This window comes from Prosopis cineraria, unplaced genomic scaffold (assembly GCF_029017545.1).
Source record: "Prosopis cineraria cultivar Desert tree isolate PC_DT_omini unplaced genomic scaffold, ASM2901754v1 PC7, whole genome shotgun sequence".
Classification (NCBI taxonomy): Eukaryota; Viridiplantae; Streptophyta; class Magnoliopsida; order Fabales; family Fabaceae; genus Prosopis; species Prosopis cineraria.
The window spans coordinates 18,992,387-19,007,555 of NW_026555338.1; the positions used below are offsets into that span (position 1 = coordinate 18,992,387).

The 15,169-nt window shown below is 29.0% G+C and overlaps 1 protein-coding gene across 1 annotated transcript in view; it reads right to left on the reverse strand.

Annotated features, from left to right (window-relative positions):
* Window positions 1-15,169, reverse strand: part of LOC129316548 (uncharacterized) — a 60,732-nt gene that overhangs the window by 755 nt on the left and 44,808 nt on the right. The window contains exons 8-10 of the mRNA XM_054960968.1: window positions 4,742-4,881; window positions 4,418-4,651; window positions 3,272-3,791 (exon numbers count right to left, since the gene is read on the reverse strand). Coding sequence (XP_054816943.1) covers window positions 3,272-3,791; window positions 4,418-4,651; window positions 4,742-4,881 — 894 coding nt within the window. The remainder of the gene's footprint in view (window positions 1-3,271; window positions 3,792-4,417; window positions 4,652-4,741; window positions 4,882-15,169) is intronic.

Genomic DNA, 15,169 nt, shown 5'->3' on the forward strand with positions numbered 1-15,169 from the left:
ATTTCTTTAAAAGATGTAAAGTATTTTTAATAAAATTTTACTTCTAATAAAGTAGTTATCTATTTTCAAACAAACCCTATCTTTTTATATTTATTCCTATTAAACACTCTATAATAAATATAAAGTTATCCATTAATAGGAACATTTTAAAAAAAAATAATGATTATATTTCAAAAAACTAAAGATATTTTACATTTTTTAATATCTAATTTTTTTAAAAATGCCTTACATTTTTTAATAGAGAGAGTAAATATTATTTTATTATGTTTTTTGCCATTTTCAATTTTTATCTTATTGTAATTTTATTTTATTAAGAAAAATTAATTATTTAATTCTTATAGTTTTAACTCAGTTATAATTTAGTCCTTCAACTTTTTTTCTTGTATTTTAGTCTCTATAGTTTAAATCACTTAAATATTAATTTCTATATTTTAAAAAATAAAATTATAAAGATTAAAAATATTTTAAATCTTTAATATGTATAATATTTATAAAGATTGAAGGGTTTATTTAATATTTTAATCTTTAAATATTACAATATTAAATGTTCAAAATATTTTTAATCTTTGTAATTTTTTTTAAAATATAGGATCAATATTTAAATAGTTGAAACTATAAGGACTGAATTGTAAAAGATAACATTTAAAGAATGAATTACAATCGACTTTAAAGTATAAGGACTAAATCACAATAAATTAACTTTAAAAACTGAGTAATAATTAGGCTAAATTTACAAGTACTAAATAATTAATTTTTCTTTTATTAATAACTTGAATTCTTAAATATTATTTTATTATTTTTTAGCTAATTTAAATTTTTATCTTACTATAATTTAATTTTATTAATAATACAAATAATTTGAATATTCAGCCTAAGTTTATTCGGGTTCAAGTTCAGTTTGAATTTTTTCAAGTAGCTTGAATAAGTTTGAATTAAAGAATTTTTTTTAAACTTATAAATCTGATCTTAAAGTTTTTCATGCTTCTTTGAGTAGGGTTAAATTAGCTTCTCTAGCCTAGAGATATATGTAACAAAATTAAAAATAGGAATAATTAATATCAAAATTATCAAAACTGATGTATTAAGTCAGAGATATATTATTATGATATATAGTTAAGAAGATATTTGTAATTATATTATAAATACTATATTATAATTATAATATTATGATTAACTCCTTGAGTGTGTTCATCGGATTCTTGTTCGTGCAAATAAACAGGCCCAAGATATCCCCAAAAAACTGCATACAGGCCCAATTCGTTAAGGCAACAACACAGCAGATAAGTCTGATGCTATTGCTGTCTATGGCTTTAACTACATTTTCATGGGTTTTCTAGATTGATTTCGTATTGCTTTATGAGTTGAAGCAAATTCTTGTTGAAACCAACCCAGGGACAGGGGTTCATGATAGAAGTCCCCTGATGAGATATGGCATTAATTATATTTAATATTTTTATTTTATTAGAATGATCTGATTTGAATAAATATAATATATTAGATTACTAGGTTGTCTTTTAGGTAACGCTTGAATTAATGAATTTAAATGTAAATTTTATATTTAAAATTTTACATTCATATGTCAAATATAAATTCTTTGTTTGAATAATTTAAAAATTTTTAAATAAAATAGAAAAGATGAGTTAGGATTTGGAAAAAACAGAAAATTATAAAAGATGATTTTTTTTTTGGTGAATCTACAAGAGATGATAAATGATACGGAGTTGTAGAAATATGTGAAAATATGAAAAGAATGAAATGTTTGAATAGTTAGAATTTCAAATTACTATGGTGTAAAAAAATTTAAAATTACAAATAAATTATAATTTAAAATAGATTTGGATTTAAATTAAATATAAATTCGATTTTTGTGTAGCTAAATGGGGGATGTGGTCCAAATTCAGATAAAAGTCTTTTTAGAATAAAGATTGATATTGATTTACTTTGTCCTGAGATTTCATCTTCTCTCCAATCCTTTTCTCGCCCCGTTCTGTATCATCCACCCATGAAAAAGGGCATGGCTCTCCGAAACGCAGAAGCAAGGGGATGCTGCATTAACATGGCTTTGAGGGAGAACATGATTTGCTAAATTTGAGTGTTGTTTTCATAATCAGTGAAACTTTAAAAGGCGTTTTCGGGAACTTTCACCACTCATCCAAACATTCGCAAGATGGTTAAGGCCATAAATAAAAACTCACTAGTATTTATCAGATTATTGATTGGAGTTTTTAAGAGTTTAAACCAAAAAATTATTTGAATGATTGAGTCAGATTGAATTAGAGTTAACTTCTTATTAGTAAGAGAAAATCAAAGTTAAATTGAGAATTGAAGTGATTTTTAAAAAATTGAATGGTTTTAAATATAATATTAAAAAAAGCTTAAAAAATTTGAAAAAAATAAAAATTCAAAAAATTAGATTCCTATTAAAAGCTAATTTTATTTTTGGACAATTTATACATGTAAAATGTGATTTGAGATTATTTATTATATATATATGTTGACAATTATAGGCACAAATACAAATACTTTTAAATATATTTATATCTATTATAATTGAGATTCATATATACTCTCTCTATTAAAAAATGTAAAGCATTTTTTAATTAAATTTTAACTCTCAATAAAATAATTATTTACTTTTAAATTAATCCTATCTTTTCATATTTATCTTTATTAAACACCCTATTTTGAAAAAAGATAATGATTACATTTTAAAAGATTACAAATTCCTTACATTTTTTAACATCAAACTCTTCAAAAAATGTTTTACACTTTTAAATGGAGAGAGTATTTAACAAGTTATAAAATTATAATTTATAAAATTAGTCATCTTATGTCATTTCATTAACATTATAAATTTATTTCTTATATTTATTTTATACATACATTTAATAATAAGAGCTTTTATAGATATAATTCATGTTATGCGATCAAATCAAGTAATTAGCTCAATATTTATTATATTTTATAATTTATTATATTATCAATGATATATCGTTATATATTAATGATAAATTTTTTATAAGTTTTCAATTTTTCAATGATAAATTCCTCATATATTAATGATAAATATTTTATATATCAATATAAACTAGCTCTATTTTCAAATTTTCAAAATTTGATCTATATTTTTTGGGTATAATTTTTTTTTTCAGTCAGTGGATTAATGCACAATAATATTATTATTATGATTAATGCACAGTTAATTTCAAGCCCCGAAAGCTCGAACAGGATACTTGTCATGAATTCTTGTGAAACATGTTAGAAAGTTTACCAAGGCAGTCAGCTAGATTTTCCATGGACAACCTTTCGTGTTTTTGCGCTCCGAACCATGCATTGAGCGAGAACCCACGATGCACAATGGCGCGATCTTGTTGCCCACGTAGCGAAAAGCCTTGACCCGAGTAGTTGAAGTGAAGCCCAAATACACCCCTTGCCAATAAATAGGCACAAGCAAAACCACAGAGTAGTCTGCCATGACCAAAAACCACCTTGCAGATCGGAACAATTTTGCCCAATTGCTTCTGCAAAAACCAAGTATGATTAGAGTCAGCACTTCCATGCACTGACACAGAATCTGCATTGGGTGGCACCGAAATCTCTTCTTCGTTTCTGATCTGAGCAGAAGTTCCAGTTGTTCCATGCACTGGGTCTGATAGGTTGCGGGGCATTGGTTCCTGGTCGACTCTCCCCAAGGCGAGTTCGATGCAAATATTCAGAATGTCGACAGTTTCTTTGACACTATTGTTAATGATTTCTAAGTAGGAATGCCCTTGGTCCTCGAGTATCTCGACCTGAATTGTGTTGTGATCAATTAGTGCACAGTTAATTTCATGTCTATGGCATGGATAGAAAGAATAATAGAAAGGGAGGGACAGAATTCTAAAGACAAAAATAACCATACTTTTAGGAAGGGGGAGCAAACAGTCTGAAAAAAAGGTAGAGGAAAGTGAAGAAAAGTAGTGGAAAGGTACGTGTTTCAAGGTTTAAGTTTATGAGTCTTTTTTTTATTATTATATATTAATTATTAAACTCAACTTTATTCATGTGTAATTTTCTACGTTGATTCAAGTCTAATACCAACCAAATGTACTAATGGTGCATTAGTTCTCAAATTAAAAGCAATAAATAAGAGTTTGTTTCCCATTTGGTTTCTGAACCATCTCTCACTTAAAATCAAGGCTTGGTTTGGATAGAAGAAAAAGTGAGAAGAAATAAAAATGGTGACGCTGGGAGGAGGAATTTCAGAAAAACGATAAAAAAATTTTGATCATTTTTAGGACTTTTCTCCCCTAGTTCTCATTCCTCCTCAGTTTTTACCGGAAGTTAAAGGGAGGCCCATCATGCTCATCCCACGTCCCAATAGATTAGTGGATAGAATGCCAGACATCCAAATAGTATAAAGGTGAAGTGCCACTACCTGTGCCCTTATAAATGCCACAGAGACACCAACAGTATACGGACAGAGTGAGCCAAGATCAAGTTGATCAGCACCGAATGTGGACACCTCACCAATTTCACCCATAAGGTGAGGAAATTGACCCTGATGATACGCATCCCAGAAGACCAGGAAGTCATTGAATGAGTCATTGTGAGCTTTCTCAAATTCCCTGTTTTCATCTCCAGTGAAAATGTTGTAAACAGCCGAAAGCTCCTGTCCATGAAAAGAAACAAGAAATGTTATGGCACTTCCGGGAAGGACCCCATAGCATTTAACTTTGAAAGATAAGCATGAGAATGCAACCTTAGTTGAGATTATTCTTGATGCAGTTCCGGTAATGCACATAGCAATGATCTTGCGAGCATGATTTTTGTTCACTCCATTCTCAGTGCATCTCCTAAAGAAGTGCTCCTTAACCATACGAACAGTACTCAATAAAATTCCTGAGGAAAAAAAATATATATAGTTAGGCTTTGTGTTTTTGGGACAACACAATGCAAAAAATACTCTTGCCTCGCTCTGGATTAGGATAAGAGGTTGTAGCTCTGCCATCAACGCGCTGCATTTCAAGATAGTTAACACTTGTAACAACAGGCAAGAAACAATATAACTATGGGAGTGGACCCACAAGGAGGGAAGAACTAGAGAAAGAGAGATTACCTGGTAGACTGCATAGCCTGAATTAGTTCCAGCGCCATCTATCTCTTTTCCTTGGGCGTCAAGTCTCTTACCAGATGGATCCATTGTCCATGGACTGACAGCTTCTACATTGCGACTAGGCATAAAATCAAGCGCCTCCACTTTTTGACCATGTGTGTACAGGTTTCTGGCCATGGGCGAGAGAAAGAGGAGAGACCAGAATCTGAAAATAAGGGAGAAGAGTTCAAAGTATGGAAAATAAGGAAATCAAAAACTAAGATAGAAAATGACGATGAGAAAAATAAATATGTAGAAATCAGAACCTCCCGCCGCAAGCAACGCAACGGCGAGGTAAGAAGCTCCACCAAAAATAAAATTTAAATTTCGGAAAGAAATTGCAAAAATGCAGAACTGATCATAGCTAAAATCGCTTAGGGTAAGATATAGACATAGACTTACTAGAAGCTGGCCGATGGACACGAAGAATAGATGGTGCGATGACAGTATATATTCAAAGCTTCGAGGGTTAGAGAACGAAACTCTGCTTGAGGCGGAGAAGCCAGCGATGGCTTTCACAGCGAGTGTGGAAGACGAAGAAAGGCTTTGATTGAGAAGATTAATTAGGTTAATCTTGTAGGGGCTCAACCAGAAACCATTTGAGAGTGAGATTGCCAAAGAAAAGGGCTCCGTAGGGTTGGTGGAACGGAGAGTACAGTAGTGAGAACTTGTGGAAGGGCAAGAAACATTTTTTTAATTATTATATTTTTTAAAAAAATAAAATCATTAAAAATAATTATATATAAAAAATTATTTTATTAAATTTGTGTAATTTTATTAATTGGATCATGAATGATATAATACTTTGAGGTTCACCTAATAATTTCTTATAAAATATAGACTATATATTCGTTATTTCAATAGGTTTGTTAAAGTTGAAAAAGCTTGTTGTTGGGATTATATTTCCTAGAGTTACCTTCATTTTTATGTTTTTGCTATCAATGTATAAAGAATTTGGATTATTATTTAATTTTGATTTCCTTTATCCTTCATTTTAAATGCGTCATAATATTGATGAATGGAAGAAATAAATATTTGTGAATGAGTGTTCCATTAAACGATTGATCCCTTCTTATCTAAAATGTTATTCTAATTATTTATGATCCTATTTTTCGTGTAATCATATTTGCGCAAATTATCATAACTCATAAATGAAAATCCTAATTTTGGATAGGTGAAAATTTAAAAAAAACAATATAAATGTTATTTTCTGTATGATCACTTTCTAATTTTAATACCTTCAGGTTGTTTATTATTGATAAAAGTGTGATTTGAATAGATCGAACATATTTGAATTAATGAGAAAATATCTCTTAAATTTGTAATTATTTATATTTTCTTATTCAAAGGTGATGGATGACATGATAGAATAAATTGTAATTATTATAAAATATAATTAAATTGATTTATGTTATCTATAAGACTGAACTAAAGCATAAAAGTTGAAAAATGAATGCTTCATGCGATTACTTTTGGGTGCTTGAAGTAAGAGTATTCGAAATTGATTTAAATTAAAAAGATTGACCCAAATCAATTCAAACAGAAAGAAACCAATCAAAATTGAAAAATAATAAATCTGCTTCAGTTTTTATGAGATGGAAACTGATTGATTCAATTTAAATTTTATTTTTAAGTACTAAAAACTAAATCAAATCAAACCAGACTTAATTAAAAAACTTTATTTATAAAATATAAAACCATTTATCTACAAGAAGTATTTTGTTTTAAATTTTTTATAGTGATAGATGAACATTTTTTAAAGGATTTAAATGAAAATACATAAATTAAATAATTATAATAATCATGCTATGACCATCATTTAATTATTTATAACTTAAAAGTCTCACAAATTCAATTTATCTATTAGAAGTATTTTGTTTTGAATTTTATATAATAAACTTTTTATTATTTATTAAAATATAAATACATAAAAAACATTTTTAAAGGACTTGAAAGGAAATATATAATATTAAATAATTTTAATCTTATAAATTGATATCAATTTTTATGATTAATTATTGTTAGCACATTAAAATTTTATTATATTTTTATCTCTATTTATGAAAAAAGAGTCAAAAAAAATTAGATTTAATTTTAATACACTGCATCGTTATAAAGATGGAAAAAATTAAATAAGTGTATTGAAATTTGATCCAAACATTAATCAAACTGAATCAAATTAAAAATAAAATTAAATTAAATTGAGTTTCATAAAAACTAATCTAATTTTAATTATGTGTAAATTGAATGATTTAATTTGATATGACTTTTGTTAAAATTAAATCTAACCAAACCTATAAATGCCCTAGCTTTGAGTTGGATTTTGTCAGCTTGAATTGTGTTGAAAATATGACAGTAAACAACTCCAAATCATAAAATATACTGGATAAGTAATATAACATAGCTCCTTGTACTTTTACAAGCACTAAATTTGCCTGTACACAAGGAAAAATGACAGCAATAAAGGGTTAGGTAGAAAAACAACCCCACTTTGATGCCTCTATAACTTTTATTAACTTTAAACCCTATAAATTTGCCTTTACTTGCTGCAAGAGAAAATATCCTTTCTAAGAGGAGAAAAAAGCTCATTGGATTTTAACAGTTATAGAAATTGTGACAAGACAACATCAATTAATACACCTTTTTTTCCTTACACTCATAAAGCATGGTAGAAAAAGTTAGATATTTTTAAAAAATAATAAAAAGAAGGTCTTCAAAAAAAATTAGTTATTTGAATTATGTTTTAACTATCAAATTTTAAAAATTTATAACTCAACCTTTCAATTTTATAATTATATTATAATAAATTTATAATTTATTTTTTAAATTTTAACATAATTGAATAATAAAAAAATATTTTTCTGTTATAATTTAATATAAATTATAAATTCATCATAATCGAGTTATAAAATTAAAAATTTAATTATAAATTCTTAAAATTTAACTTAAATTAATTAATTTTTTTAAAATTTTATTATCATTCTTCTTATTCCCTTCTCACAAAAGCAGAGCCACGTACTGTCCTTTTCATTTTTCATGTCATCATGCATCTGTCACAAGTACAGGAAGAAAGTTAGAAGTTAGGACTTCAAAGAGTCACGTCTCCGCTTTTGTATGTCTCCATGTTCCTGCAAGAGAAACATGATGCAAAAACACATCAGAAAATTTGGATTTAAAAGAGAAGCAAGAAAAGCCAACAAAAGTGTACACATAGTCAAAAATGCCAAGATTTAGAAAAATGAAGAAAAGCAAAGCTTAATATTCTAATATGAAGAGTGATCTTATAAAGTCAAGACTCAAACCTAACACTTGTTTACGAGAGCAGAACAAACTTTAATCAAGACTCAACAGACACAACAATCTAACGGTCACATAACAGACGCATCTAAAAAGAAAAAAGAGTACATATAAAAGTCAAGATCTTGCCCCATCACAATCTGGTCAAGAATGGTTCTTTCAAAGCAGCAGCCTTTTCCTTCGTTCATGTTACCTTTCCTTTTTGATGCGACTTCATAATATTTGTCTCTTCTAGACTCTTGGAGAAGGCATGTTGGGGTCAGGTTCTTATGCAAGTCATACATCAGTCGAGTTAAAATATATTGCTGCTGAATTTGATGATTGACCTCCAGTGAGGTATTTGTTCTACATGGATTCTTCAGCTTTGCTTCATCATTTACTTTTTACATTGCACTGTCATGATGCATCACATGAAAAATAATATTTTGATCATGGTTATCGAAGATAGAGTTCGAAGGATCAACTTGCCGATAATTGACATTATATAGTTTAAGAAACAGCTAGTGAAACACACACACACACCTATACATGGTAAGAAAAAAAATATAAAGTCACATATGCCTTAAAATCAATATCAATCAAATATATGTAATAGAATCTATAGCAAGTCATATTATTTACAAATCACAAAGGACTCATTTATTAGACTTAGTGTGACAATCTCTGAACTGGCAACTGGTTATATAGCAATAGATTCGAGGCATGAAGCAATCTCTGAACTGGTAACAGATTATATAGTAATAGATTTGAGGCATGTGTGAGCAAGACGTCATAACCTTGTCATACCAGCTTCATGACATAGAAGGAACAAATATTGGAGTCTGCAAGCTTATAGCAATACTTTGACGATGATTTTGCCTTACCATCAATGCTTTCCATATTTTCTCCTGCCACTCAAAAGTTCTCATCCTTGATGAGCCCATACTTTATAACCTCAGCAAATCTTGATGCAAAATCCCCTATCTGATAATGTATTTAACGTGTCTGTGTTTATAAGCACACACTGAGGTTGGTAGAAAGTGCCAATCCTGTTCTTTCCAAGTAGATGGTTTATCCTAGTCTTGCCACCGAATGAAGATTCAACCTGGAAAATTATGCACAGACCAATGTGAAAGAAATAAGAATTTGACATTAGAATAATCAACATCAAATAAAAGAGGGCAAGCAGAAATCTGGGTGACATAAACATGAATATTTTAAACGCGATAGCAGACTTGAACAATAAGAGAAGTGAACGAGATTGTATATGGTAAAAAAGTTACACTTCTTGAAGTTCTTGAATGCAGCAATATCAAAGGAGAAGTGAAGTGACAACATGAGGACAAGTAACTCAACAATAAGAATCTTGATAGTACAAGTTTAAGAAGCAAACCTATGAAATCATCAATTTTTCTGCAGATTTTGAAGAGCCATTTTTTTTTTTTTAATTTCATGTCCACAAAATTTACCGACATAGACACTACATGTATATGCATAAATCCTAGAATGAATAGATCCAAATAAGGATAAAGAAAAGTAACATGAAGCCATAAAACCAATATTTGTGAGTAATTGAGCAAAAGGAACCAAATTCTGAAAATCCAAGTCAAAATACTTAAAAAGATCTTTCTTGTAAAGTACCATTTACTTGCAATAATAAAAAAGAAATAAGAGGAACATGAACACAGCATCCATTATCATGTTTTTTCTTTTCATCTCCATTGTACAATTTAAACTCTCATAGAACCAAAACATGTAAGGGAGTCACATTGCTTGTGGGCTGTCAGAGATTTTCATCGTCATCATCATCAAATTGAGGAAGTTCATTGTTATGCTCTTTATAGAAATCAAGAATAAAATTCCAGGTCCTGTGTTGAAAAATTCATTAGTAACATTACAAATATTTGGAGGTAGTGAATAATAAGTTTTTTGTTGGCATGCGATTCAAGATGAGATTTGAGGGAGAAAACTTACTTCTTATATGGTATCCTAGTAAACTAATAACATTGTTGAGGTTATCATGTTTCATCCAAGATTTATGTTTTAATGTTGTATGATTCTTTTGCTAAGGTTCTTTGGTACTATTGTCGATGCTGAAGATTTCTCTAGAAACTGGCCACATTCTAAATGAAGGTCATTAAAGGTTTGACATTATTCTAAATATTCTTTCAGTTCTATTTACAAGGTATTTGATACATTTTACATGATATTTGAGAAAAAGTTATTATATTAATTTATTCGTTAAAAACATGATAGCTTTCCAATTATACCCTTATTAATTAAAGAAAAACAATGTGTTGCTTTGTTATTTGTGTAGATGGTTTTTTAAGTTAAAAGGTAAAACTGAAAAATTGTTCATCTTTTTGTTTGACACTTTATTATTAGGAACATTTTTTTTTCATAAAAGTCCTTATAAATAGTACCAAAGTAGCACGCTCATGTAATGATGTTTTGGTGACTTGCATTATCTTCATTTTAAATATCCATATTGTCTTCCTGTAATATGTTCAATGGGATCAGCCTGCAACAATTCTAAGGCCAGAAAGGGTTTCTCCATGGGAGATAGAGCCTTTGGTGGCTTCTGCTGCTGTAAACATTTCTTATCCAATAACAATAAAGAATAGAAGGTTTAAGCATGTTAATGTTCCTTCTTCTGATAATGAAGAGAGACTTCCTCTTATATTTGGTATGAAAAATTTATTTGTTGACTTAGCATTAACATGATCATGAATTTCATTGCATGTAGAAATTACTTCCAACTCAACTATTTCAAGTGTGCGAGTGGATGGAATATGGCCAACTTCTCCAATATTGCATGTCTCCGTGAGAAACAACAAAGCTAGTACATCAACACGTGCTTCTATCTTTGGTTATGCCCCAATTTTAAGTTGGCTTAATGATGATCAATATGATCAAGTTGCAAATAAGGAGAAAAGTGGGAATTTGAAGAATATTTAGATATTGTTGGAGTTAATTTTAGGTAGATAGTGTGAGATTTTTATGAAAATGTATGCCTTTCTTTTTGTAAATTCTTGTTTGAGTTGTTAATGTGATGCTAAGGTTATGGATAGTTTGAAGTTCTAATCGTTTTTGCAAAATTTTCGTTATGATTTTCATGCAATACGAGGAAAATGAATTGACCAAAGGCAGGTGTGGGGGAAAACCAACATCGATATCCTATTAATATTTATTGAATATGAAATACATGACAAGTTAATTATTTATAAGGCATTAGCTTATTTCTTAGAATTTTTACAATGTGATGTGCCTATCAAAGTATTTTAATAAATGTCTATAAACACAGGTATTTGGCAATATCAATAAAAAAATATCAATGGAAAAATTATAATTACCCAAAAAAATAAATCATTATATTATGAGATTCTACTTTATAATTAAATATTGAATTATATGATCTTGTTTCTTGATAGAAAGGAATTGAATGGAATGAATTAAAAAAATAATAATATAAAAAACTAAATTATTCAATTCCTTGTAATAAATATAAAAAAAAATTGATAACACATATTTTAAATGTGAGACTTGCTACACCCATCACAAATAACAATAATTATGATTCTCAAATTTATGAATTAAATTATTCATCTCACGTCATGAATATATTGACTTATCTCTTCTTTATATATTAATCTATTATATTTCATTCTGTTTTAATAAGCAAATAATCAAAACCTAAGTTTTGTTAAGAGCTTGAAGCGAGCCAAGTGACCCAAGTAATGTTAATACATAGAACATGCGACTTACGTTCTCCAACTCAGTATCTATAAGTTGTTCCTTGCAAGTCAAATTATACAACCTTCCTCTTTACTTGAGGCCCAATGTGCATTGTATTGTTCCTTACTTAGACTCATCCATGTTCATATTAGGCTTAGAGCTCGAAATAAAAGAGTTTCATACAGAATGTGGGAGTTGTGTTTGTATGTTTAGAATCTCAGCTGAATGCAATTTTTTAAAAATTAAAATTTTCATTAAATTCTTTGATAATGTGCTGAACAAAACACTTGGCTCCATTGTGAGTGAACAAATTCCTTTCGAGCCAAGTAAGATGAAACAAAGTGAAGATACTCTTTTAAGTGATAGAATCTTGCTTAATAAAAAGGATTTTAGAGGCCTTTAGAAGCTAGTTTATCAAATCATAGCCTGAGATATATTCGATGAATGGATAAATAAATTCTCAAACCAAACAGCTCTAGAAAAAGGACAATCACAAATTGTGATTCGAAGTTTCAAAACAATTACATCAAAAGACATAAAGAATATTTGTGTGTAAATGATAATTTTGAAGAATGTCACCAATAGAAATTGCCTTATGGATTAACTTCTAGATAAATAGAAGAGTTTTGAAAGTTAAATTAAGTTTTCAAAAAAAACTCCAAATTTCTTCATTAGCATGAGGACTAACTTTAATATCTTGAGTTAGCCAAAAGTAGCCCAAATGAATAGAATAAGTACTTTTACCCCATATTATCCTATCAATGTTTTTAGAAAAAAAAATAAGAGTCTCCAAAATTGTTTTGACAAAGTTAGCATCATACAGAGATTTAATTAAGGGTATGTTCCATTTAGCTATTGTTTAAGGATTTGGATTTGGGATGATTAAATCAAAAACTTGGAATATTGTCTGATGTTGTTGGCAATTAACGTAGACACCACAAATCATGCAAGATAGAGATGGATTTTCCATTAGTAACCTAGCAATGAAGGTTTTTCTTGATGCAATTTGTTGACTTAAAAATTTCCTTCCAGAACCTAGAAATACAATGTTGACCTAGAGATCACTATTTTCATTTTTTAGTTTCTAACTGCGAGAATATTTGTTCTCTTTATTTTTATTTAAAATATCAAAACAAAATACAGTGTTGATATAAAAAGATTTTTTTTTTAATTGGGTTACTCGGTTTTAACTAAAAAGAAACATAGTTATAGTGTATTCATTTTTTGCCTCGCTGGCGAAAAACGAAAAAAAGTGTTGGGCCCGCTCTTTATTTCCCACTTTTAAGACTGAAATCTTGTTGTTAAATTAAATTAAATATTATTAAAAAGAAAACGTTGAAACCTGAAACCCTATCTTTATGCCTTCTCTCCATCTCCGTCTCTCCGTCTCTTCATCCAACCATCCTTTTTCTTGAGTCGCGATTTTTGCCGAACCAATTGCAGATTTCGATCTGCATTCAGCCTCGTCACCATTTTGTATGCCGAAGACAAGTCCTCTTGTACGCCTTTTCCTGAGTTTTAACTTTTCCTCTACAAGTTTCGAGCCAGAGGATTTAGCAGGCGAACCCAAAAGATTTACATTCTTCCCGGGCGAGATGCAGAATGAACTCCACGGCCATTCCATTTAAGGTTACAAGTTGCCGGGTGCGTTTTCTTCTCCTTCTTAATTTTATTCTGTTTATTCGATTTTCTCTGAAATTGAATGGTTTTGTACTGTCATGCATTTCTTGCTATTGCCTCCCCTGCTTGTTGAAGTGTCTGCATTGATATTAAATTTGTACTGCGTTCTGTTGATCTGTTCTCACCGGAAGAGACCATGGTGTTCATTATCTAGATTTAAAAGTTTTTTATATTTATCAAAATAAAAAAATGATAGAAATTTGAGAGGCTAGGATCAAAGCTTTGACTGATGAGCTCATCAAACACAGAATGCTAAATGCTCAACTTGAAACATGCCTTGACGTAATGTAAGGTCTTAAAAAAATCCCTGATAAAGCCAACCCTCTAACCCAAATGATTAAGGTAATTTTAATTCATGTAAGCTACTAGTACTGTTAACGGAGATTGAGATTGATTGAATTTAATTGAACGGGTTAGTCCTTTATCACAGGTCGGACTAGGATTTGAATCCTCACTTTAAATTGAAATTTGTTAATTTACAAAACTGAGTTAGCAAATTATATGAGTTCACATCAATAATTATATAGAATTTGATATCATTTTTTCAATTATGAGCAGCAACATTACTTGTTAAATTATTAACTTTATTTGTTAATTCACTAGTAGGCCTTGTAATTTACTAATATTAATTGTACATTATTAATAGGTCTTGTTATTTATAATTGATGTTAGTAAATTAACAAATAAAGTTAATATATTAACAGTTAATATTACTGATTGTTTGACAAATGGGTATAATTTACAAATGATATTGAGAAATTAATAAATGCATTAAGAAAATTAACAACCAGTGATTCTTCATAACAAGTAAAGTGTATTTTAATCTTACTTGTAACTCAGTCCCTCAACTATAACTTGCTGCGACTCATTCCTTCAACTTTTGATTTATCTATAATTCGGTCCTTATTTTTTTATTTTTTTTAAAAAAATTTCTTATCAAATAAGAAGGATAAAAAAAATGCTCATATATTATTTTAAAATACCATTCTTTTGCTCATTGATGTGAGATATAAGCTAACATAAAAAAAAATTAACAAAAGTTCAGGGACTAATTTGTAAGTGATTTAAAAGTTGAAGGACTAAATCATAGGTGAGTCATAGTTGAGGGATTAACTCACAGTGAGTCATAGTTGAGGGATTGAGTTACAAGCAACTTAAAAATTGTAGAATTAAAATATTAATTTTTCCTTTAATCTTTTTAATGTTAAAATTCATTTGACTCTTTTTCAAATTTCAAAATTTTTTTTGAATCCCCATGAAATTAAGTTTTTATGGTGGTATAACCGAAATTCTCCTATGAAAATATTACATTACATATGTTCTAATGCTAATATTTGGGGAGCG